A 24,747-nucleotide genomic window follows, 5' to 3' on the forward strand; every position below is an offset into this window, starting at 1 on the left:
GAAAGGACATTGGAACATTAGAAAAGAGTGCAACATAGATTCCCTACCAAGGATGAGATCATGTAATTATGATAAACTTGAAAAATTACGACATGAAATAAAAAAGTTACTGAATTAAACAAAATTGTTTTAAAATTTGAAAGGCTTAGTGGTAAATGCTTCAAAATCATTTCCAACAGTCAATAGATTGGTAAGAGCACGTAAATTTATTTTCAGTACTACAGATATTAAGGAAGAGTTTTTTATGTCAGGGATTATTTGAATATTGAACGCATTACTGAGTGGCTACTGAAGCTAAGCCAATCATGACATTTAAGAAGGGATGATGCACTTTGAGGATTGAAAGGGAATAGGAAAAGAGCATGCAAGTGGGATTAAAGTGGATTGTTCTGACATGGAGCTTGCACAGGCACAGTGGATTGAATGGCCTCATTATTTGTTTTTATGGTTGGTGTCGTATATTGTGAAACTACTTGTTACCAGAATTATGGTAGCTTTATTGTTACATTTTGGTTGGGTGAGTAGATAACGTAAAGAATATGGCTGACATTCTGGGCCAGATTTCCCCTCAGAGGTAGGAATTGGGAGGCAGGTTCAGTTTCATGTCAGGAACCAATCTCCAATGCCAGCCTACCGGGAAGCGGGATTTCTGGGGATCGGGGCCCTCGTTGGCTTAGAGACAGTTTTGCTGCCCAACTAGGCAGACCTGAGCCAGGAGTGAAGGTGTGTCGATTCCAAGTGGGCAGGTTGAAAGGAGCGTCTCCCTTCCCGTCCGTTTTCAGATATGTCGGCCCGGATCTTCCGATGAAATTAGCAGCAAACATTAAGCTGTATTGGGGAGCCCTCCATTGTATTTAAAAGTATTTTAAGATTTAAATGTATTTACCCCCTTACCTCCTCACCCACCCAGCTGCTCCACTTGACAGCCTTGCCCCTCCCTTATCCTCTTCATAAACATACAAACCCACAAGTCCTGTTATAAAAGCTGCAATATGTTCAAGAGCCCATAGACCCCCAAATAAACAATTTGACCTTTTGAGAGTAGCTAGGTAAACTCAATCAACTATTTATGAACACATTAAACAGCTGGAATGCATCCCAAGAGCCCATGATTCCCCCAAATAAAGAGTTTGACCTTAGAACACAGCAAATGTTTAAACAGAAAATATGAAAGTGTTATTGAAAGTGTTTTTAAAAAATTGCAATTATTTACTAAACTACACTTACACTATTGTAAAATGTACTTTCCCATTTAATCCATTTTACGTACTCTTTTAGTTCCACATTTACAATGTTGATCATTTACTTGACAGCTTGATAGTTGACAGAAGTAAAAAATTTGACAAATACATTACTGAATGGGTAGTTAAATCTTCCAATCACAGCAATGTCATGACTCACAATGAACATAGATACAAATGATGCGATGGTACCTATAATTTTCTGAACTGTAAAGGAGGCAAAACCATTTTGCTTATCTTTTAAAACTCTTCCCACATCCGTGCAGCTGGAGTGAAACCTGACAGCTGCTGAACCCCGGCTGCCTTGCTGAAAACCAGAAAACGTTCTAGAGATGGCATCTTAATTAGTCCACCAGATGTAAATGAGCTTGTTAACAGGAGTAGGACTGTTCTCGGTCCCCTCATTTCCTGCCCTCAGGAAAATGGTGACAGGTAGAAATGGAGAAGAGATTTCTGGATGCACCACTTGGCAGCCATTTTGCTTGTTGTCCTATCTCTGTTCCATCCCGAATCCGAACAGGAAATTTCCAGTCCTTGACACAACATCTGCTCTGTGGCAGACCTATCATAATCAGAAGGTTATAGGTTCAAACCCTACTCCAGGATGTAAGAAGACAATCTAAACTGACATTTGAGTGCAGTAGTGAAAGTACACTGCTTTGCTCAAGGTACATCTATTGAAGCAAGATGTTAAACCTAGGCCTTGTCTACCTGTTAAAGTGGGTACAATAGATTTCCCAACACTTTGCTGAAGAAGAGCTATGAAAGGGGAAGGACAACAAGTAGAAGGAAGTGTTCCTTATCAGTTATCACTGAAGCCAAAATAGATTAACTAGCCATTCAATTAATTGTACCTGTGCATCAATGTGCTGCTCTATTAACCTATGAAATATTAGTACTATACTTTAAAAGTAATTGATTGGCTAAGAAATATTTTGAGAAACTTAAGGACATGAAGGACACCACATACTTTCTGTTGGTGTAGATGCAGATTTTCTAATTAATTGAGGGATCTATTACTGATCAGAATTCCAATTAAGATTAAGTATTTATATTCTCACAGTATTATTAATGTTCTTTGCAATTCAGTTAGTGGGACATTGTACACCTCTTAATGTATGTGCAAATAAAACCATAACAGTTTGGTTTTTTGGAGGTGAGATATCTAAACAATTTCTTGCATATAAGGCAAAACAATTTTTATAATTCATAACTAAAATGATCACCATGAACTCATGTCACTTTTTTTAAAGGTTTTAGCATGTATTCAGGGCTTGAAACATGAAATTTATTGCTAATATTCCACAAAACTTAATTTTAAGGAGATAAGCATTGCAGCATAGTGTAGTGTAGTATTTGTTCTGTGTACCTTTTGAAATAAGTGAGATCTTAATAAAGATTTTTTTAAATTTAGCAGCTACATTATTAGACGTTATGCTAACCATTCCCCACTTTTACAGTCTTTCTATATATGTGCTTTCTTTACCTTAGAGGATAGATTTGTGCTAGTGCTATGAGTAGTCAGACGCACGTCACTGATTTTTATATTTGAAATAGCCTCAATAGAATGACCATGCAGCATATGTACATGATGAACATTATTGAATTGTTCTGATTTTTGTGTTTCAGATTGTGTCATCCGTACAATACTGTCATCAGAAGTATATTGTACATAGGGATCTTAAGGTACTTGAAAGCAAAGAGTATTTTGCCTTTTCCTGCTTTTTATGCTTACAGCTGCAGTAGATTGAGGTTTGGTTCATTAATGAACTTTGCAGAAATTCACAATAGTAAATATTTGATGCTTCCTTTCTTTAGGCAGAGAATTTGCTTCTTGATGCAGATATGAATATAAAAATTGCAGACTTTGGCTTTAGTAATGAATTTACAATTGGTAACAAATTAGACACATTCTGTGGAAGTCCACCATATGCTGCACCAGAGCTTTTCCAAGGAAAGAAGTACGATGGCCCAGAGGTGGACGTCTGGAGTCTCGGCGTCATCCTTTACACTCTAGTTAGTGGCTCTTTGCCATTTGATGGCCAAAATTTAAAGGTAATCTTTTTTTAAAATGTTATTCACCATTTTAGTCTTCCCATTATTCACATTGTACCCTAAGCAAGCTACCATTGTCAAAACCATTGCCGATTGTTTTAAAAACCCATCTGGTTTACTAATGTCCTTTAGGGAAGCAAATATGCCGTCCTTACCTGGTCTGGCCTACATGGGACTCCAGACCCACAGCAATGTGGTTGACTCTTAAATCCCCTCTGAACAAGGGCAGTTGGGGATGGGCAATAAATGCTGGCCTAGCCAGCGATGCCCACATCCCATAAATGAATTTTAAAAATACTGGTGTGATGTCTTGTTCTTGAGCCTCCTCTAGTGCTGCCTTTTAGGTAGCCGCTGAGAGGCACATGAAAGTCAGATTTAATTTCCAGGCCCTTGGGTGAATTTTTTTTGTTGCTTTTCCTCCCTCATTCGCTATCCTCATCCTATCCCCAATGGTCCTGCTAAGATTGAGAAGTGGAGGAGTATTTGACCGCCCCACTAAGTGGGCTATTTTAATTCAGCAGGGTCCGGCACCTTCCCTCTTCCTTGGCAAATGATTTTAGATACGATTTCAGAAAAGCTTGTGAAGCAGCACTTTTTTAAAAAAAATGTTGATGTCATCTTCAATCGAAAGTTTAACTTGCATGCAAACGCACGAATTAGGAGCAGGAGTAGGCAACTCGGCCCCTTGAGCCTGCTCCGCCATTCAATAAGATCAAGGCTGATTTGAATATAACCTCCCGCTTACTCCTGATAACATTTCACCCTCTTGCTTATCAAGAATCTATCTACCTCTGCCTTAAAAATATTCAAAGACTCTGCTCCCACTGCCTTTTGAGGAAGAGAGTTCCAAAGACTCGCGACTTTCCGAGAGAGAGACTTTCTCCTCATCTCTGTCTTAAATGAACGACCCTTTATTTTTAAACAATGACCCCTGGTTCTAGATTCTCCTGCAAAAGGAAGCAGCCTTTCCACATCCACCCTGTCAAGACCCCTGACGATCTTAAAGGTTTCAATCAAATCGCTTCTTACTCTTCTAAATTCCAGTGGATACAAGCCTAGCCTGTTCAAGCTTTTCTCATAAGGCAACCCACCCATTCCTTGTATTAGTTTAGTGAACCTTCTCTGAACTGCTTCTAATGCATTTACATCCTTCCTTAAATAAGGCGACCAATACTGTACACAGTACTCCAGATTTGTTTTCACCAGTGCCCTGTATAGTTGAAGCATAACCTCCATACTTTTGTATTCAATTCCCTTTGCAATAAACTATAACGTTCTATTAGCTTTCCTAATTACTTATTTGTTAGTTTGTTTCCTTTAAATTTTACTGAGAATATCCTTTCATGAGAAAATTTTGTTGACTAGTTTTGGCTTTCTCAGTTGTTGAATAGAACTTCATAAAAGCGAGGTATTGATCGTGGGCCCATTGGTACTTTAAAAAAAAATGCCAAATCGATAAATTCCGCTTGCACCAGTGCACATAGTGCTGTTGTAAAATATAAAACTGAGCAATGGAACATTTGGACTTGGTCTGTAGTGGCTTACATTGCAATGAGGAGCTTGTTGTTTTACGTACAATACTGGCATGAATATGACTATCCTGGCACCACCCTCTCTCAGACACAACGGGAGGGGGAGGAGTTAAAAGTCTAAAAGCAGGGAACAAGACCCACCCCCTCTGAATTTGCACCCCATTGCCGTTTTTGTGGCATGTGAGTATTGCGTCTTGGAAAGGTGGGTCACTTTATTAACATATTAAAAGCGGGTTACCATACCACATTTGGGAGCCTGATTTAAATTTAACATATTGCTGCATGGGTTTCCCAGGGCTTGCAAAATCTAATTCTGAAGGGAAGAAGGACAATGCCTGCTCTAGAACGTAAGTGCCTTTTACATTGTTAGCCAGGAGGAGTGGGAGTTCCCCTTGGCCCTCCATGGAAATATTCCGTCTCCCTACTGCTAGTCACGGCCTCTACCTCCTGTCGCAATCAGTGGAATCTCCTCCCAACTGGCCCCAGCCTCAATCTCTTAACTCCCTCCCTCCCCCTATCGGCAACCTCTCTTTCACCCTGCCTCCAAGTCCTGATCTCTAGTTGCTTCCCTCCCAGGATTAGCAACCTTGCCTCCTACTCCGCCCCGATCGCCCCATAAATATCCAAGTTACTTACTTTGTTTCAGAAATTTTTAACCTGCTGTGTAAGTGAGCGCATGGTTGGATGGTAGGGTGCTTGGCTTAATAAAATCCAATAAATTTTTTGAAATGTATCACTTTAAACCTCACTAGTGGAAAAGAAGATTGTGCAACTAAGTATTGGAATTTAATTCACAGTGGCCCCTCTTTTCCTGCATAAAAAACACATCAGAAGCAGGAGGATGCATTTGTTTTCCCTTTGTAACGAGATCCTAGATTCTTTTCACAGTAACTTGAATGATTTTATCATTACTGACCCAAAGGTCCTAAGTTACTTTTTCATCAAATGTGAGTGCTTTTTCAAAATCTGCATTCTGCAAAAACTTCATATATCCCTAACACTGAGCTTTCTCTTGATAACATCTTGGGGTTTATTAAGAAAAATTCAAGACCTGATCTGATTCTATCTTGTGCAGAGCGTGACTTCCCCTATTCATTCCCTTCTTCCAGGAACTAAGGGAAAGAGTGTTGCGAGGGAAATACCGAATTCCTTTTTATATGTCAACAGACTGTGAAAACTTGCTCAAAAAACTCTTGGTATTAAATCCTGCCAAACGAGGCAGTTTGGAAGTAAGTGAGATTCTTCAGCTGACTATTTTTCAACTCTGCAATTCTTCTTTAAAATATTTATTATATATTCATTTATATCAGGCTTGAGATTTCTCAACCATCACCACCACCACCCTGCCGATTTGCAAATTATTGACATGAACTTTTTTTTTAAAAATAGCAAATCATGAAGGACCGATGGATGAATGTTGGTTTTGAGGAGGAGGAATTAAAACCTTACAGTGAACCAGAACCTGACTATAGTGATCCCAAAAGAATAGGTAAGTCTGATACTTTTGCATGAGTGATTTGGGCTTGATCTTACAGATGCTCTGAAATGCAATTACAGTGCGTAATTATCTGTATGTCGTTTGTGTCATAAACATGCAGGGACCCGACGAAGGAAGTTCGTTTTAATAAGCCTTAGGATATCCATCGGATAATGGCACCTCCATTGAGACCAGGGGTTTAATTTGGTGCACTGATGGGATTTTTGATAATATTTCATTGCATGTACTAAAACAGAAGATGTATGTTTCTCCTTTGTAAATTTTACATTGATATTTACAGAAACGATGGTCACTATGGGCTTCCCAAGAGAAGAAATTACTGAATCCCTAGTGGGGCAGAAGTATGATGAAGTCATGGCCTGTTACCTGTTATTGGGCAGGAAACCTCCAGAGGCAAGCTTCATAATCAATTTAAATTTTGTAAAGTTTGGTTGCATGAAAACAATTGGAACATGTGTATACACTTGCAAATACTCCCCAGCTGGCCCCTGGTTCGCTAGCTGAGGTTATCTTCTGTACTATTGCACGATTCTATATCAAAGTTGTTCAGACTCGGGGGGGCGGGGGGGGGTTTGTGTGCGGGGGGAGTAATTTTGGGCTTGTGTCAATTTCCTAGGGGCAGGCAGTGCACAGGCGAAGGTGCCACTTGCCCCCAGGGAATCAACATATATTTGTGTAGCACTGCTAGAACCGGCACTACAGAATGAATTTCTCCACTGAGATCTTCTCAAACACAATGATGGCCTTTCTTACCAGTGCCTATGAGATGTGCCTTCCTCCCCCATCTGTATTCCCTGCTCCAGTCATGCCAGAAACAGAAAGAAAATTACCCTGTATTACATGTGCATTTGCCGCCTTTATAAGTCTCCCATGTGGGACCTTGTCAAAGGCTTTGCTGAAATCCATATAAACTACATCAACTGCACTACCCTCATCTACACACCTGGTCACCACCTCAAAAAATTCAATCAAATTTGTTAGGCATGAGCTCCCTCTGACAAAGCCATGCTGACCATTCCTGATCAAACCTTGCCTCTCCAAGTGGAGATAGATACTCTCAGAATTTTCTTCTATAGTTTCCCAACCACTGACATAAGACTCACTGGCCTATCTCTATAACCTTTTTAAATAGCGGGATCACATTAGCTGTTCTCCAGTCCTCTGGCATTTCCCTCGTGGCCAGAGAGGAATTAAAAATTTGGGTCAGAACCCCTGCGATCTCCTCCCTTGCCTCTCTCAGCAGTCTGGGACACAAATCATCCGGACCTGGAGATTTGTCCACTTTTAAGCCTGCCAACACCTCCATACCTTGTCACTCCCTATATCAATTTGCTTAAGAACCTCGCAGTCTCTCTCCCTGAGTTTGATACCTTCATCCTCATTCCCTTGTGTGAAGACGGACGTGAAGTATTCATTCAACACTCTAGCGATGTCCTCTGGCTCCACCCATATGGGCCCTACTCTTTACCTGGTTATCCTCTTCCCATTGATATACTTATAGAATATCTTGGGATTTTCCCTACTTTTACCAGCCAGAGCTTTCTCATATGCCCTCTTTGCTCTCCTAATTGCTTTCTTAAGCTCCACCCTACATTGTCTGTACTCTACTTATGCCACTGCTGATTTGCTTCCCTTGTACCTGCTAAAAGCCTCTCTTTTCCTTCTCAGCGTAACCTGAATATCTCTGGTCATCCATGGTTCTCTGAGCTTGTTACTCCTTCCTATCACCCTAGAGGGAACATGGTGAACCTGTGACCCTCCCCATTTCCTTTTTGAACACACCCCACTGTTCCTCTGTAGATTTCCCCACAAGTAACTTCCCAGTCTACCTTGGCCAGATCCTGCCTTGTTTTACTAAAATCCACTCTCCCCCAATCCAAAACATTTTCTTGCAACTTGTCTATTTCTTTGTCCATAACAAACTTAAACTGTACCATGTTGTGGTCACTATCACAAAAATGCTCGCCCACCGCCACCTCAGCCACCTGTCCGGCTTCATTCCCCAGAATTAGGTCCAGCAATGCGCCAACCCTTTTTGGACCCTCTACATATTGACCTAAAAAGTTCTCCTGTACACGTTTCAAGAAATCCATTCCATCCAAGCCCTTAACACTATGTCCATCCCAATTAATGTTGGGAAAGTTGAAATTACCTAATATAATACCCTATTGTTATTGTTTTTACACATCTCCTCAAATTGTGCACATATTTGCTCCTCAATTTCCCACTGACTATCTGGGGGTCTATAATAAACACCTAATAATGTGGTTGCCCCTTTTTTATTCCTAAACTCTACCCACAAAGCTTCAGTTGATGCCCCGCCCAAGATATCATCTCTCCTTACTACAGTAACTGACTCCTTAACTAATAATGCAATGCCTCCTCCTCTTTTACCCCCTCCCCTGTCTCGCCTGAAGATTCTATATCCCGAAATGTTGAACTGCCAATCCTGCCCTTCACTCAACCACATCTCAGTGATGGCTACTATATCACAATTCCACATGTCAATCCTCACCCTTAACTCATCCTCCTGATGTTTTGGCCAATGCTTAACCAGCATCACTAAAAATAATATAAAAACAGTAAGTACTAGATCAATTCAGCAAGTCTGGCAGCATCTGTGGAGTGAGAAAGAGTTTCAAAGAAGAGGAGACATATTGGACTCAAAACTTTAACTGTTTTTCTCTCCTCAGACACTGCCACACCTGCTTGAGTTTTTCTAGCACTTTGTTTTTATTTCAGATTTCCAACATCCGCAGTATTTTGCTTTTATATCACTAAAATCAAATTTATCTCATTACATTTTGTTGAACTTTGCTGGGTGCAGGTTGTTCTGTCCAGTTTACCTGTGCTAGTACAGTGACAACACTAAAAGTTTGTTGTCTTTTATAAAAAGCCTAGAACTCATCCATCCACACTATTTGGAAATTAATGAGACATGTGTTTTTTAATACAATATATGTGGTGGGCAGGTGGTATGGCTGGTAAATTGGTCTTTTCATTACCTCTCTTGGTTCAGTGGCTCTATAGTGGAAGCAATGGTGCAGAAGAGAATTTTGTTTGAACTTAATAAAACAAGAGATTTATAAGTTCAAGAATTATTTCTAACGACTGTTTTTCAAACTTTCCAGTTTGAAGGCAGCGAATCTGTATCCAGTAGTAACCTGTGTCAAAGGTCTCGACCCAATAGCGACCTCAACAACAGCTCCACGCAGTCTCCGGCACATTCGAAGGTCCAACGCAGTATATCAGCGAATCAGAAACAGCGGCGGTTTAGTGATCATGGTGGGGATGACATTCAAGCACGTAAAATAACATTGCACATTTCAACTTTGGAGTGTGCAGTGCTGCAGTGAGCCTTACTGGGCTAAACTCTGCTCATTTTTTAAAATTTGATTTGGTTCCGTTGTTTGTTTCAAAGCACTTTTGCACTGTTTATAGACCTGGTTTATTGTTTGCATTTTTGTACTCAGTTTGCAGTGAAAATCTAACATTTAATGTTTTTACTGTAGTAACACCCAAAATAGTCTTATCTATAATTTAACAGTCTGATATTCCATTCCATCACTGTTTTGTGTACCTAGGATATTTAACTTTAATGAATCACTCTAAACAGATAAAACTTAGCTGATGATTATCTTTCATGATCCATTTCTTTTTGGAGCAGCAAGGGTATTACAGTTTGAGTAGAAAATGTTTAATTAGCCCATGCCACTTAAAAATAAAGACCCAAAGTGCAGGTTCAAACCTTGGTATTTCATTCAATATCTCATTTCATAGCATTTTTGTTCTTGAAGGCAAATGTATAGACAATGGGTTAGAAGCTCCATCAAATGTGTATTCTCTTTCCCTTTTATATTTGGTATTTATTTAAACTGAAGACACAATTGCTGCTGTAGTTTCGAAATATTTTTTCACAGCATTTTGTAGATGGTCTTGAATTGTGCCATTTTTCAAAGTAAATGGAATCCCTCATTTTTTTTCTTTTATCTGCCTACATGGGGAGAAAAACAAATTAGAAAAAATGTATGTAGAAATAGATACTGAAATGGTTTCGGTGAAGGATTCTGAATCAGTATATCCCCTTTTGTGTAATTTCAGTAAAGTTAGTTTCAAGAAATGTTATTTTAGGCAACACAGCAGACCTAATTGAACTGTTTGTGCTATAGGGCAGAATTTTATGCCCCGTGGGCAGGCGAGCGTCTGATGTCATCGCGCACCTGCGCGATATTTCGGTCGGCATGCGTGCACGTAACTCAGCAATGTGCCCGCTGACTATTAAAGCCATTAACTTATTAATTAAGAGAGACTTTTCACTGCCCGTCCAATGTTACAGTTGGCGGGCAGGCGAGCGAATCAGCCAGGCAGCCTTTGTATTTTTGAGGAAACCTCATCCACAGGCAGGATGAGGTTTCTGACATTAATTTTTTAAAAAATAAAAATGTCTTGACATAATTTTTATTATGTATATGTTCATGTGAGTGAATCCGACGTGAGAACTCTTTTTTCAGACTTTTCAAATCTTTATTTTTGATTTTAAAATTCTTCAGCTCCCTGAGAAAGCTCTCTGCCTGTGCAAATTTCAGCACTCACCCACCTCCCACCCCCATCCGGCAGCGCTGAGTCTTTCAGTGCACGTTTCACAATGACAGGCCGTTAATTGGCCAGCCAGTGTGAAATCGCACTCGGGCCAATCGCGGGCGGCAGACTGTTTCCCGGCCACTCCCAGGCCCACCCACTGCACCTGCTTGACAACCTGAAAATCCTGCCCATAGATTCCAAGAATTTCAATTTTTTTTTAAGTTAACCGGAAATTAGAAACTTAAAAATGCACAACAGATCATTCAGTATCTGATAGAGATGTCAAAATATTCTGTTCAAGCAAGCACCTGAACCTTACCTTTTCTTTCAGATACTGACTGTTCTATTGTTGTGCACTCTCATTTTCTGATTTTATTCAGATTTCCAGCATTTATAATTAATTCCTTATATGCCTTTTTTAAATGGAGCTGGAGATTTATTTAATGATTTGTGCGGTGAAAATTGTTGACGTTTTAAGGTGATGGAGGTAATCTTTATAAAATTGCCAGTGAAATTTCACAGCCTCCAGTTTCTAAGGAAACGCTTGCCATGACACATTGCTTTGCACGTACAAAATACCATCCTGATGTCTAGTCTGATTAACCAAGAGAGCATGGTTCATGAAAAGCATTTGTGGCATTTTAGTGGCTTCTTAGCCATTATAGCACCAACTGGCGACTTAAATCTGGGACTTGTTTGTATCCAATTTATGTAGCTGATCACTTCCCTTTCTTAAATTTTAAAAGAAGCCAATCCTTGCAGGGGATATCTAGTCTCCCTTGCCTTTCAAAATGTAAATTCCATCCCAGGTAATTGAATCAGTAAATGAAAAACTGCAACTTCTGCCAAGATGTTTTTAATTATCTATTTTGGATTTCATAATTTTATTAAAAATAAATGGAAAAATCTACTTCAAAAAGTAACAGCCTAATACCAGGAACCTAATTAAATACCAGAGCCTTGCATGTCACAGAGTTCCTGTTAATTGAATGAGATAAGGAGTAAATACCAGGTCTAAAAAAATCAGAACTCCTGAAAATATGAAATGGGGAAAAAAGCAACTGTTGGAAATGCACAACTGTCAAGCAAAGCCCCAGAGTAAGATAGGTTAAAACTCTGGTCAATTTTTTTCTCCATTTGTCATTGGCCTGCTGTACATTTCTAGTGTTTTAATGCTTTTTATCAGATGATCGAGTTCTTTAATATGTGGATATGTAATTTGTTGTTGCCTGTTACCTCTGACTCATGCACAAAGTATCAGTTAACAACAATAGAGAGAGGTAGCTTTGTAAGAAGAGTAGTTCCATAGTGATAATTGACTAGTACAGTTTTAGTTAATTATAATAGTTATAAGCTTCAAAAAGATACTAAGAATAAAATGCTATTATCACAATGTGGCAGTGCAGTGTTTTCATCTGCCCATCATCTATTTTCAATCACCCTTTCTTATCCAAGATGAGATGGACAGATCTATGAAGTTAGCTTTCATAGTCTTTACCTTCCGTTACTTATTTGCCACCTTTGTTTATGCTTCTCATAAGTATGTTGTCAAGTGTCCGATCATAGTAAATTAGATGCACTTTAAAATATGTCCAGCTATAAAGGAAAGACATGGAATTTTACACAACTGGAGTCAAATGAGTTTTTGATTTGTTTTATTTTTCTGTTTTGCAGCTGGTCCATCAATCCCACCCGCTGTCTCATATACTAAACGAGCTCAAGCAAACAGTGTGGAAAGTGAACAGAAGGAAGACTGGGACAAAGACATAGCTCGTAAATTAAGTAGCACCACTGTAAGTTCCAAAGGAGATGTGCCTGCAAGCCCACTTGCAGGCCTTGAGAGGAAGAAATCCACTACTGGACCAAGTGTAAGCAGCAACTTGATTTGACTGAGTTGCGGGTTTGATTTGATTAGGCCAGAGGTACCTTTCCTGTGTCATTAATGAGGAGATCATACATAGGATTGAGTAAGCCTGATCTGTCAGTTTGAATTACAAACTAAATTGATCCTCTTCTTCTCTTCACATGTTTATTGCATGCTTTGGCAGCAATGCATGCCATTGATAGAAATCATGAGACTTTTGTCATACATACAACATTCCACAATTCATATTATCGGACCACTTATAATCTATTTGAAATGGAAACCTTTCTCGTGTAACAATTGATGACTCTCCTAAAAGTTTTCACAGCTAATAGCCAATGCGTGAGATCAGACATCAGCTTCTAAGTTGAATCGTCGCCTTATCATGCAATTCTTTTTTTAAAATCATGCACGGAGTAAAAGTAATACACCTATATATGGGGGTGGTTTTCGGGTCTGAACCCAGGATCATTTTTTCAGTTTGACATCTAATAGTGGGCCTGAATTTCACACTCACCCTCTGCTGGGTTTGTGGGCAGGGAGCATATGAAACAGCACGAACGGGCTTCCTGTTGGGTTGCCGCCCGTCCCGACCTCTCTGAAATTTTATGCTGGGACTGATGAGGTATTCGGAAGGGCCACCTGTCCTTGCCTCAACTGAGGCCAATTATTGACCACTTCAGGGCTGTTTCCTGCCCAGACTCAATTTTTAGATTGGCGGGATAATTTCCCAGCTATGGGGCAGCCTGAAAATGATCGGGTTTAGGCCTTGGGTAGGGGTTGGGGGTGGGACGATGTGCCTCCATCAAAAGACCTCTTCTAACTTCGGGCACACCCCCACACCACCTTAAGGTCCAGTGGCTGCTGGACCTCCCTCCCCTGCACCCCATCTCCCCCACCCTCACCACCCCCACCCCCACCCCCACCTTTCCAGCCTCCAACTTTTCCAGCCCCCAGGCCTGTCCTAATCTCCCCACCCTGAGACCTCAAAAACTCACCTTTTCCTGCACTCCCAGGACTTAAGTTCTGTGGACTGCATGAAGCTCCACTTCTGTCCACTGCAGCTTCTGGCACTGCAGAGATTAGAGAGCTGCTGGCCAGTCCGCTCTCTAGGAAGGAACTTACTCCCGAGTAAGTCCCGCCTACAGCCAATGAACTCTCAATGGAACGTGAAATGGCTGCGGGTCAGGCAGTGAAGGCAGAGATATGTTCCCTGCTGACACTTCAGATGGCAGGATGGGAAACCCCTCCATCCGAAATATCCTGGCTGTGATCTTCTGAACTTCTGGATAATACATTGGCATCAGTACATGTTTAAAAGATCTCTATTAAATGTTAGACATCAAAATAATGATAGCAGCATTAGAGTATCGGATCACCACCTACTAATGGATGAATTCAGATTTCAGTTTTATATCAACAGAAGCGAATAGCTGATAGATGTAATGTGGAGTTGATACCAGGCAGCAATGAGAAATTCTTAAAAGCCTATTGGAGACAGAGGAATCAGTCCTCGAACAAAAATGGCAACAAATAAAGAAAGCATGGAAAGAAACATGAGGAAACCATTGGAGAGATTAAGATTTGATCACTGGAGAAACATGAAACAAGAAGCAAGGAAGAGAGAAAAAGGAAGCCTTAAATAATATTTGAACAATAGCAGCTAATGCTTAGCATACTGTATACGATTCTGATTTCCGTATTACAAAAAGGACATCGAACTGCTGGGAAAGGTGCTAAAAGGATTTACAATGATAATGCCAGATTGTGAGATTATAACTATCAGGAAAAATGGAACAGACTGGGGTTCTTTACTCTAGAAAAGAGAAGGCTGAAGGGTGTACAAATAGGGGGCTTTAAAATTATGAAGGGGTTTGATAGGGTTGAGATACAGAACATATTGGGAATCCAAAACTGGGGATATGAATATAGGAATGGTTATTTCAGGAGAAATTTCTTTATCTGGAGAGTGGTTAGGATGTGAAACTTGCTGCCATGTTGAGTAGAGAGGAATTTCATAGATGCCATTAAGAGAAAGCTCTATAAATACATGAAGGAGAAAAGAAAAGAAAGACATACAAATGGGTGTAAATAAAGTAGGATGGGAGGAGACTCATGTGAAGCATGAATGCCAGCATAGATCAGTTGGGCCACATGACCTGTTTCCATTCTATTATCTGTGTACTTGCATGTAGGAAGCACAAGATCAGTATTCAGAGGTTGACAAAGAAAGAACAGGAAGTCCCAGCCATAAAAAGAGAATCCTCATTGAAATCTAGCTAAAGAATTAGAAGCTGCAGCAAAACAAGGAAACATTAAAAGATCTATATGACCTAAATAGAAAGCAGAACAGGCCAGTACTCATAAGCAATTCATAAGATGGGAAAAACTTCAAGGAAATCACCCCATTCCAACCCAGCCTCCAGATACCAGGCAGAAAATCCTTTATAGGGAAATATAAACAAACCTGGCAGATAAAAATGAAGGAAACCATAAAGAAAATGAAGGGCAGGCGTTGCCCCAGATCCTGATAATATACCACCTGAGGTCATTAAAGTTACATAGGAACATCCATTGAAATGCTGTCACAACCTTTTTAGAAGAGATGGGAAACTGAAAAAAAGTAACAGGACAGAAAGCATGGATTTGTCAAAAAGTGACAAAAGATTGTAAGAACATGAGCGGCATCATGTTGTAGTCAATAACCAGCGAACACCTTAAACAGAATTGCACTTGAGAGACTAAAGACAGAACTTGACAAGTGGTTAAGAGACAAATAGGCTGGTTTTCAAAAAGACAAATCATGCGTTGACCATATAAGTGTGCTATATATCACATTGAAGCATTCAGCTGAATGGAACATTCTCTATATCTCAAATTCTTAAAGTTATTTGATATTGTCGACCAAAATGCCTTGTAGAAATTGAGGTACCATGGAATACTGGAGAATCGTATTAACATAAAACCCTAAGACGTACCGAACTCCATCCTGCACCGTAGTACACAATAGAATGCTCACAGAACCCTTCAATTTAGAAAGTGGAAATGATAGGGATGATTGTTCCCCCAGCCATTGTTACTTCTGCTGTGGTAGGTTGAATAATTCAAAGGAAAACAGATGGACCAAGTGGGCACTAGCCAGCTAGATAGGGACATGGGAGCAGGAGTAGGCCATTCAGCCCTTCGAGCCTGCGCCACTATTCAGTTAGACCATGGCTGATCATCTACCTCAATGCCACTTTCCTGTGTTATACCCATGTCCCTTGATGTCATTAGATTCTGGAAATCTATCGATTTCTGTTTTGAACATGCTTAATGTTTGAGCTTCCACAGCCCTCTGGGGTAGAGAATTCCAAAGATTCGCCACCCTCTGAGTGAAGAAATTCCTTCTCATCTCAGCCCTAAATGGCCTACCATTTATTCTGAGACTCTGTCCTCTGGTTCTAGACGCACCAGTCAGGGGAAACTTCCTATCTATCTACCCTGTCACGCCCTGTAAGAATTTTGTAAGCTTCATTGAGATGATCACTCATTCTTTGAAACTCTAGGGAATACAGGCCCAGTTTCCTTAGTGTCTCCTCATAAGAAAATCTCACTATCCCAGTGATTAGTCTGGTGGACCTTCATTGCACTTCCTCTACGACAAGTACATCCTTCCTTAGATAAGGAGACAAAAACTATACACAATACTCCTGGTGCAGTCTCATCAAGGCTCTATACATTTGCAGCAAAACATCTTTACCCCCTTACTCAAATCTCCCTGCAATGAAGGCCAGTATACAATTTGCCTTTCTGATTGCTTGCTGCACCTGCATGCTAGCTTTTAGTAACTCATGAATAAGGATACCCAGGTCTCTTTGGACATCAACACTTTCCAACCTCTCAACCATTTAAGAAACACTCTGCCTTTTTGTTTTTTCTACCAAAGTGGAAAACTTCACACTTATCCACATTATGTTCCATCTGCCATGTTCTTACCCATTCGCTTAGCCGGTCCAAATCCCCTTGGAGCCTCCTTGCATCCTCCTCATAACTTAAATTCCCACCTCATTTTGTATCATCAGCAAAGTTGGAAATATTACATTTAGTCCCTCCATCCAAATCATTTATATAGAGTGTGTGAAGAGCTGTAGCCCTCGCACTGATCCTTGTGGTACCCCACTAGTAACAGCATGCCATCCTTGTTTACTAACGTCCTATGTGGGACCTTATCAAAAGCCTTCGAAAATTCCAAATATACCATATGACACTGGGAGTAATCCTGAGATTACTGCTTTTGAAGTCCTGCATTTTAATTTATTTACTAACTCCTAAAATCTGCTTTCAGGACCTCATCCCTCTTCCTATTTTGTCGTTGGTACCAATGTGGACCACGACCTCTGGCTGTTCACCTTCCCCCAGAAGAAGGTCCTGCAGCCAGATGATTTGGACTTCTCTGATGACATTGTCTTCCTGTCACACAACCAACAAAATGTTCAGAAAAACACCAGTAGACTAATGGCAAAAACAGGGCTCTCACTAAGGACAAAACTAAAGTTCTTTGCATATGCAACGAGAAGAATGAGAGAATTTCCGTAAATGGTGAAGCCCTTGAGGACAAGCAAATTCACCTCTCTTAGATGCAAGGATGAAAGAACTGATGACGATATCCATACAATAATGGGAAAGGCAAGAACAGTACTCTATCTTTAAAACAAATTTGGAGATCCAAAATATTATCTTAAGAGAGCAAACTTTGCTTTTTTAACACCAATGTCAAATCAAGGCCTTTGTACAGAGTCGAGAAACGGAGGGAAGCAGATGATGATAAACAAGTTTACATTTATCAGTAAATGCCTATGAAGGGCAGTTGCTGGCTTGGGACAGTGAGGAAGTGTAGGGAAGCACAGGATCACAGAGAATAGAGTTGCAAATATGATGGAGAAAATGTTATTGGAGTAGATGTTCCCTTGAACAATCCCAAACCTGTCTTGCTACACAGTCGTTAGAATGGAACTCCCAAGGAAAAGGATAAGGCAAACCAAAAGCAGCTACCATATAACAGTGGATGCCAAAGTAAAATGAGTGGGCTTCACGTGGGATCACGTCAAAATGTTTGCCTGAGGGGACCCACCTGTGCCCCCACTTTCAGTGGGTGGCTGAATATCATGTGATCAAAGAACCAATGATCACATTCCTAGGATTGGAGACATCAGAGTTGGCAGCTTTATGCCCAAGTCAGAGTTCAGGAGTGAAAGATAGAAGATTAGAATTCACAAAGCGAATTAAGATTCAATGCTAAATTTAAATGGAGGAAAAGTGGGAAGGTTGCTTTGCAGGTACGTGTTCTGATCTGTCCTACCTTTCAATGTCCACTACACACAGGAAATCCATGGCATAGACCCAGGAAAGGCTCCCTTTATGGAGATAGGATAATCTGGCAGTTTATTATTAGTACAATGTGTAGAAAAACTATCAATAATGCTAATTTATACAACTAACCGATCTGCTCCCTAAGAAGACACCAAATATCAGGGGCCATAACTTCAGAGCTCCCCAGTGCCAGATTGTGGGGAGTATCCCGAAAATGCACTGGGGAATCCCTCTCGGAACTTCACAGGTAAGGGTTTATATAGCAATTGCCCAGAAGTGCAGACTTCCTCTGGACAATTGCCATGTGCTGAGAACCATCAGAAAATGCAATTTAAATTGCAAACTTTGGATGGTGCCAGCGGTATTATACAAATAGTTATCCAGAGAAAGTTAGAAGAATTAGAACTTCCTTTAACTTCTTGGCAACCAATGTAAAGACCTAGACCAACCCCCAAAGGGACTTCCTCCACCATACCCCCGAACCCCTAAGGGACACCCTAACAACTAACCAACACCCCTACAGTATTCCCTGACCCAACCTGACCCCCGCTGCCCCCACCCCCAGGTGCAACACCCCACCCCCCCCAACCTCCGATTTCCCCCTCCCCCAGCCTTCGATTCCCCAAATCCTATCCATTTAGCTTAGATACTTACTTTCTACCTGGCCTGCCTATTTTAACAGGACCTTTAACTTACCTGATTTACGGTAGCTAGTGCTAGTGGTGAGAAACCATCTTTTGCTTATCCCCAAGTTGTAAATTTTATATGGCTAAACTTAATTGTTGTAATCATACTTGTCTGATAATGTCTTATGAAGTGTATGATATTTATAAACCGTTATTTCAGCAAAAAGGCCCTCAGATCACCTGAATGATGTGTGATCAGTGGCATATAATAAATTTGCCTGTGAAGCTGCATATTTAATACATGCTTTATAATTGGCTGTGCAGGGAAATAATCACATTTATGATATGTTTGAAATTGTTAGACTGACCATCTGAAATTTAGATGATGTTTTTGCTTTCCAGAATTATCATTAGTTTTATTACAAGTGATGCCTAGCTGATTTAAATTGCTTTAATGTTTCAGAACAACATGCTCCCTGGTATGACAAGAAGAAACACCTACGTGTGTGAACGCTCCACTGGAGATCGATACTCTGCCATGCAAAATGGAAAAGACAGCAGGTGAGAATCCATAACATTGCAATATTGTCAAATTCCTGTGATTTTCTTAAAGCCAAATGAGTAACCAGCCATGCAGAAGCTAATGAAAAACTATAATGAGTGTAGCAGATATGAATTAATCAAAAACAAATGAGAGTAAAACGCCTTGCTGTTGAGACATTTAACTGAATGAGGTCATTATTGGATGAGCTACACGTTACAAAATTAGGGGGTTTTTGCAAAGAATAATGCTTGATGAAATAAGTAGAAATGCATTGTGCTATTGTGTTTGCAGGTAAATGAAATGCAATCAAGAGCAAACTATTTCCACGTTCAGTTAAAAGCAGTGACTGAAAAATATGAAATACTTGGTCCATGAAACTGATTTGTTTTTCAATTTCTCTGTTTACTAAATATTTAAATGCCACTTGTGTTGACTCCATACATGAATGAATCAGAAGCCCATTGTTCTAATAACATATTGTAAGATGAGAGGGCTAATTTCTATTCTTCCCATGTGTAACAGCATACATGTATGCATCCAGGTAATATAATCTGCTGCAAAATATTTGTTTGCAGAGGTGCAAAGGGGAATTAAGATTCTAATCCATGTTGCTCACAAAATGAAATAGAGATAAGCTCAGGGACTCATACAACATGATACAATGCAAAATACCTGCCTCAATTGCGATGCTGAGAAAACAAGAGATTCAAATTAATTTCATCGTATTACAGTTTTTTAAAAATGTGACAGAAACGAGTGTTAGATTCAGTTGATGGGCGTACCAAATGAAATGTTTTATTGACTATGTAGCTGAGTTTCAACATTAATTAAAGACTTGCACTAAGGTTAAAAGGAGAATTGATGGAGTTGTTTAAAATCATGAAGGGTTTAGATAGAGTAAATATGGAGAAACTGTTTCCAATGTCTGAAGGGCTGATAACCAGAGGTGGCCACGAGGAAAAACTTCTTTGTGCAACAAGTGGTTAGGATTTGGAATACATTGCCTGTTCAACTGGTGGATACAGATTCAATAGTGGCTTTCAAAAGGGAATTGGATAAATACTCGAAGGAGGAAAAATTAGAGATATGAGAAAAGTCTAGGAGGCGTGGGACAAACAGAACTACTCATCAAAAGAGCCAGCACCAATTTGATGGATCCAAATGGACTCCTTCTGTGCTGTATCATTCTATGATCCTACAATGTGCTTGGGAAAGAAGGGATAGCATTTGGAAAATACATACGAGTTGAATTGCTATCCATTTCGCTTAAAGAGGAAGCTGCAGACAGATGGAGTAAATAAGTTAAATAAGGACCAGCCAGCAGGCTTTGTAAAAGACTAGTTTATGTTTGACAAATATATTGGAGTTCACTTTGGGGAAAATAAAAGTGTATTTATAAAGGAAAGACAGTGGATGGTGTACTTTTTTTGTTTTTTTTTTAAAGCAATGTGGGATCCTGGGTTTTGTGAATAGAGGAATCACGTACAAAAACAAAGCAGTAATGCTGAACCTCTGCAAATCATTACTTGAGCTGCATTTGGAATATTGGTAATGAAGTTCTGATGGTGGTCTTCCACTCAGCCACCATAACTTCAGAAGAAGAGCCACAGAAACGCTGGGGACAAACAGTATAAGTGGTGTTAACACATTTTACTGTTTTTTTCCCTCTGGCTCTGCCATCAAATTTAGAACAGACAATTGGGAATTTGTCCCCAATGTGTCCAGTTTTTGTGTGCCTTACTTTAAAAAGGATGTCAATGCGATGAAGCCAGTTCATAAAAGATTCATTTAAGATGACATGAGGAATGAGAGACTTGACTTGGCATGTCCAGATACAGTGGTTGAGGCAGAATCCATAATCATTTTAAAAAGGGAAATTGATAAATATTTCAAGAAGGAAAAATTTAAAGGACATGGGGCAATACCAGGGGAATGGGACAAAGTAACTACTTCATGGAGACGAGGCCTGGGCATGAGATGCTGAATAGCTGCCTCCTATGCTTGAAATTCTATCTGTAGTGGGTCAAGAAAATACTATTTTAATTAGTTTAAACCTAATACGATCCTTTCCTGTTTCCTGTGTTCATCTGTTGTTTGTTATTCTCTGAAATGTGAGCAGTAATTTCAGTTTCACTTCATTGTCCATACGGAAATTAATTTTGATACATTGCTCGTACTTTACAAAATTACATAAAAACGAAAAATAACAATAAAAGAAAGAAAATTATCCGTTCATAGAGATCTAACTTTAATTAAAATATTATTTAAAACTATCCAATGCGTTAAAATAATCAGTCAGTGAGTCCCACCCTGATTGTATATCCTCATCCATACGGCAATCTCCTGTTAAATGTTCTTTAAAGAGAAGGGCATAAACAAGTTCAGGAACCAATTTGTCCTGCATCTGAGGGATTGTAGCCTTTCCCCAAATACTGAGACAAGGGGTGATTCTCATTGTTCGTGATACTCCTTATTTTTGCCAAAATTCTTCAAGAACAGATTTTGTCAAGAAAGATCTACTTATCAAATATCCTTCCTGCCTGGTTCAATAACCTGAGTACCCTTAAAGAGTCAGATTTCCTAAGACAACACTACCAGGTGAGATGTCCAAAAAGGATAGCACTCTCAATTACAGCAGTAAAGAAGTTTTTCAGTATTGTTGGATCTACTCGAAAGGATTTTAATTTTCTGAGGTACTATAATCCCTAGGCCACAACATCTGTACACTATTCCTTCCAATTCAACTTATCATCTACTTTGAGACCTAGATACTTGTAATTAGTAACTATTTCAATGTCCACGTCATGATTCTTCACAAGAACAATATCATTAACAGGCTTTTTCCTGAAGTCTATAACTAGTTCTTTTTCCTTGTTTTCATTCAGTTTAAGAAGTAGGTATAGAGAATATCAATGAACAAGGAAATATTTGTAGAACATTTTCAATCTTTAGCTTTGTGTATGTGCTTTATTCTTCAGGACATTGGAGGCCTATTTTCTACCTCTTCTATCCTGGTTTTGGAACTGAAGTCATGAGTTGTGAATTCATTCCATATGCAGCAAGTGCTATTCATAAAAGAACTAAGTGATATAAGAAGAACATTTGCACAACAAATATTGTTACTGATATTTAACTGGTAACCAAGAGCTTCTTAAGATAATGTGCACTGTAAAAACAAAATTGGCAGAGACAGCTGGCAAGTCATGGGTGCTTCTAGAGAAATTAGAAAATTACTACTTTGCAACATTTTTGAAAGATATCTCTTAAGGTGTGTAACAATGCTGTAGGACTATTAAGAGGATACTTAGCCTTGGTCCTGAATGAAGCAAAACAATTGAGTTAAAACTTAAAACGCTGCCTGCCCATGTTGCTTTGGCTGGGGTGCAGAGTGTGCTCAAGGAATAGAAAGGACTAAAGACTACATTGGTACGCACAGTAGAAACATTTTCTGTAGAGTTGTATGTATTCTGCTCCATACAGACACAACAATTTTTCATTAATTTTGATTGTCCAAACTGATCTGTATTAAATCAACCTGTGAAACCAGTTTATATTTAAAAAAAAAAGTCCTGATGATTGCCTTTGTTTTCTGCATTATGGCTCCACTAGTATACTAACGCCAGACTCCCGTTGTGAAATTTGGGAAGTAGAACAATTCTGAAGTTAACTCTGTTTCTCTCCACAGAAGCTGCCCGATCTGCTGAGTATTTATAGCATTTTATGTTTTTATTTCAGGTTTCCAGCATCCATAGAATTCTGCTTTTTGAATTCTGAAGTGGCATCTGTTTCCTTTCAGTGCCACTATTCATACTGCTTGAGAGCAGCATAAGCTTTGGTGTGGAAAACTAGAAAGCATAAATGGATTTTTTTGGCACATAATTTGCTGAATTTAGCCACTTTATATACAGTTGGGAGAAAAATATTGTTGCTGCCAATATACAGAAGAAATTACAATCTGCTACAATGTGGTGCAGCGCATATTATATGTTGGTACACTGGAATACAGTGTTTAGACTGTAAATTATTGAGCAAAGCCAGACTCAGCCTACCCATCTTTGCTCTCATGTGAAACGTGTAAAAACTTAATGTTAGTATTTGAGGAGCCCTATAAAAAGTAACGCTTTTTTTGTTATAATATTTTGTGTTACATTTTGGCTTCTATCTTTCTTTTGCCTCAACCCATAAGCCTAACTGAAATGTCTGCTTGTGCAAGCAGTACTTCCACATCCGTTGCAAGCCCTGCAGCACCTTCTGGAGTAACATCAGCACATCCTCGACACCAGAAATCCATGTCAGCTTCTGGGCACCCAATCAAGGTCACACTACCTTCCATTGAAGATGGTGGTGAAAGTTACCGACCCAGGTAAATATGTAGAAGGTTCCAAAAATGGAGTGTTTCAACAAAATGAGAGCCTGAACCATGGTAGAACTTGTGTTTGAGCATAGCATCTCAGACTACTGATGGAAAATTCTGTCCGACACATCTCTTCCTGGTGCTGAACAATATTGTTTGTTTTTTTTTCTTAAGTTTTACAGCATATACAATCTTCAATTCTTTTAATCTCCTGTCTTGCAAATTGAGGTTACAAATGGAACCAAAAATATGAAAAAGATGTTTGTAGTATAGCTATGAAGAAAATTCCGATCCAGATCCATGTTCTGAGATGGGATTACATTTTAATTCAGGATTTTTTCAAAAATTGGTGCATTAATATAGTCCCTGCAGTGTAGTATCTAAATTTTGCTATTCTCAATGGTGAAATTATATAAATCACTGTACTCTATATACACAAACTGAGCACAACTAGATATTTAGGTTAAGGACACAAATGTTTGTTCTGTTCATTCAGCTGCACTTGATAATAATATGACTGGGGCTTTACTTTTCTTTACTCGCCTGGAACTTGATCATAGAAATTTTAATTTACTTAATCCATTTGCGCAACGATCCGATATAGTACTATTTTAGTGTCCATTTGGTTCCATTGTAATTAAGTCTGAATAGATTTAAGCCAAGTAAAATTCTAATTATTTTTAGCCTTATCATGAAGAACCTGTTTAAAAAATGTATATTAAATAATAAACACTTCTCACATTGCAGATACGGAAAGCTAAACCTTTAGGAATATATAATGGATTACAATTCATGTTTCAAATTTTCTTTCCTTACTCAGCACTGCAGCCCAAAGGGTACCTGCTGCTTCTCCTTCTGCACACAGTATTAGCACTACTACTCCAGATCGAACCCGCTTCCCTCGAGGAAGCTCTAGCCGAAGCACTTTTCATGGCGGGCAGTTACGGGAGCGACGAACTGCCACGTACAATGGACCACCAGCTTCACCAACATTGTCACATGATACTGGTGCCCTCTCTCAAGCTCGAAGAGGAACTTCAACTGGTATAATAAGCAAGATCACGTCCAAATTTGCCCGCAGGTAGGTTATTCAGTTATTT

General features: G+C 39.5%; 1 protein-coding gene across 11 annotated transcripts in view; it reads left to right on the forward strand.

Annotated features, from left to right (window-relative positions):
- The window catches only part of mark1 (MAP/microtubule affinity-regulating kinase 1), a 203,446-nt gene that overhangs the window by 158,854 nt on the left and 19,845 nt on the right, over nucleotides 1–24,747 (forward strand). For 5 of the 11 annotated variants that reach the window (XM_041215932.1, XM_041215924.1, XM_041215950.1 and 2 more), the window contains 10 exons: nucleotides 2,871–2,927; nucleotides 3,060–3,296; nucleotides 5,938–6,057; nucleotides 6,218–6,317; nucleotides 6,607–6,719; nucleotides 9,458–9,611; nucleotides 12,582–12,775; nucleotides 19,213–19,310; nucleotides 23,480–23,656; nucleotides 24,468–24,728. In XM_041215932.1, coding sequence (XP_041071866.1) covers nucleotides 2,871–2,927; nucleotides 3,060–3,296; nucleotides 5,938–6,057; nucleotides 6,218–6,317; nucleotides 6,607–6,719; nucleotides 9,458–9,611; nucleotides 12,582–12,775; nucleotides 19,213–19,310; nucleotides 23,480–23,656; nucleotides 24,468–24,728 — 1,511 coding nt within the window. The remainder of the gene's footprint in view (nucleotides 1–2,870; nucleotides 2,928–3,059; nucleotides 3,297–5,937; nucleotides 6,058–6,217; nucleotides 6,318–6,606; nucleotides 6,720–9,457; nucleotides 9,612–12,581; nucleotides 12,776–19,212; nucleotides 19,311–23,479; nucleotides 23,657–24,467; nucleotides 24,729–24,747) is intronic. The other 6 variants (XM_041215967.1, XM_041215941.1, XM_041215958.1 and 3 more) reach the window with 6 other exon arrangements.

Source organism: Carcharodon carcharias, chromosome 2 (genome assembly GCF_017639515.1).
Source record: "Carcharodon carcharias isolate sCarCar2 chromosome 2, sCarCar2.pri, whole genome shotgun sequence".
NCBI classification, from domain to species: domain Eukaryota; kingdom Metazoa; phylum Chordata; class Chondrichthyes; order Lamniformes; family Lamnidae; genus Carcharodon; species Carcharodon carcharias.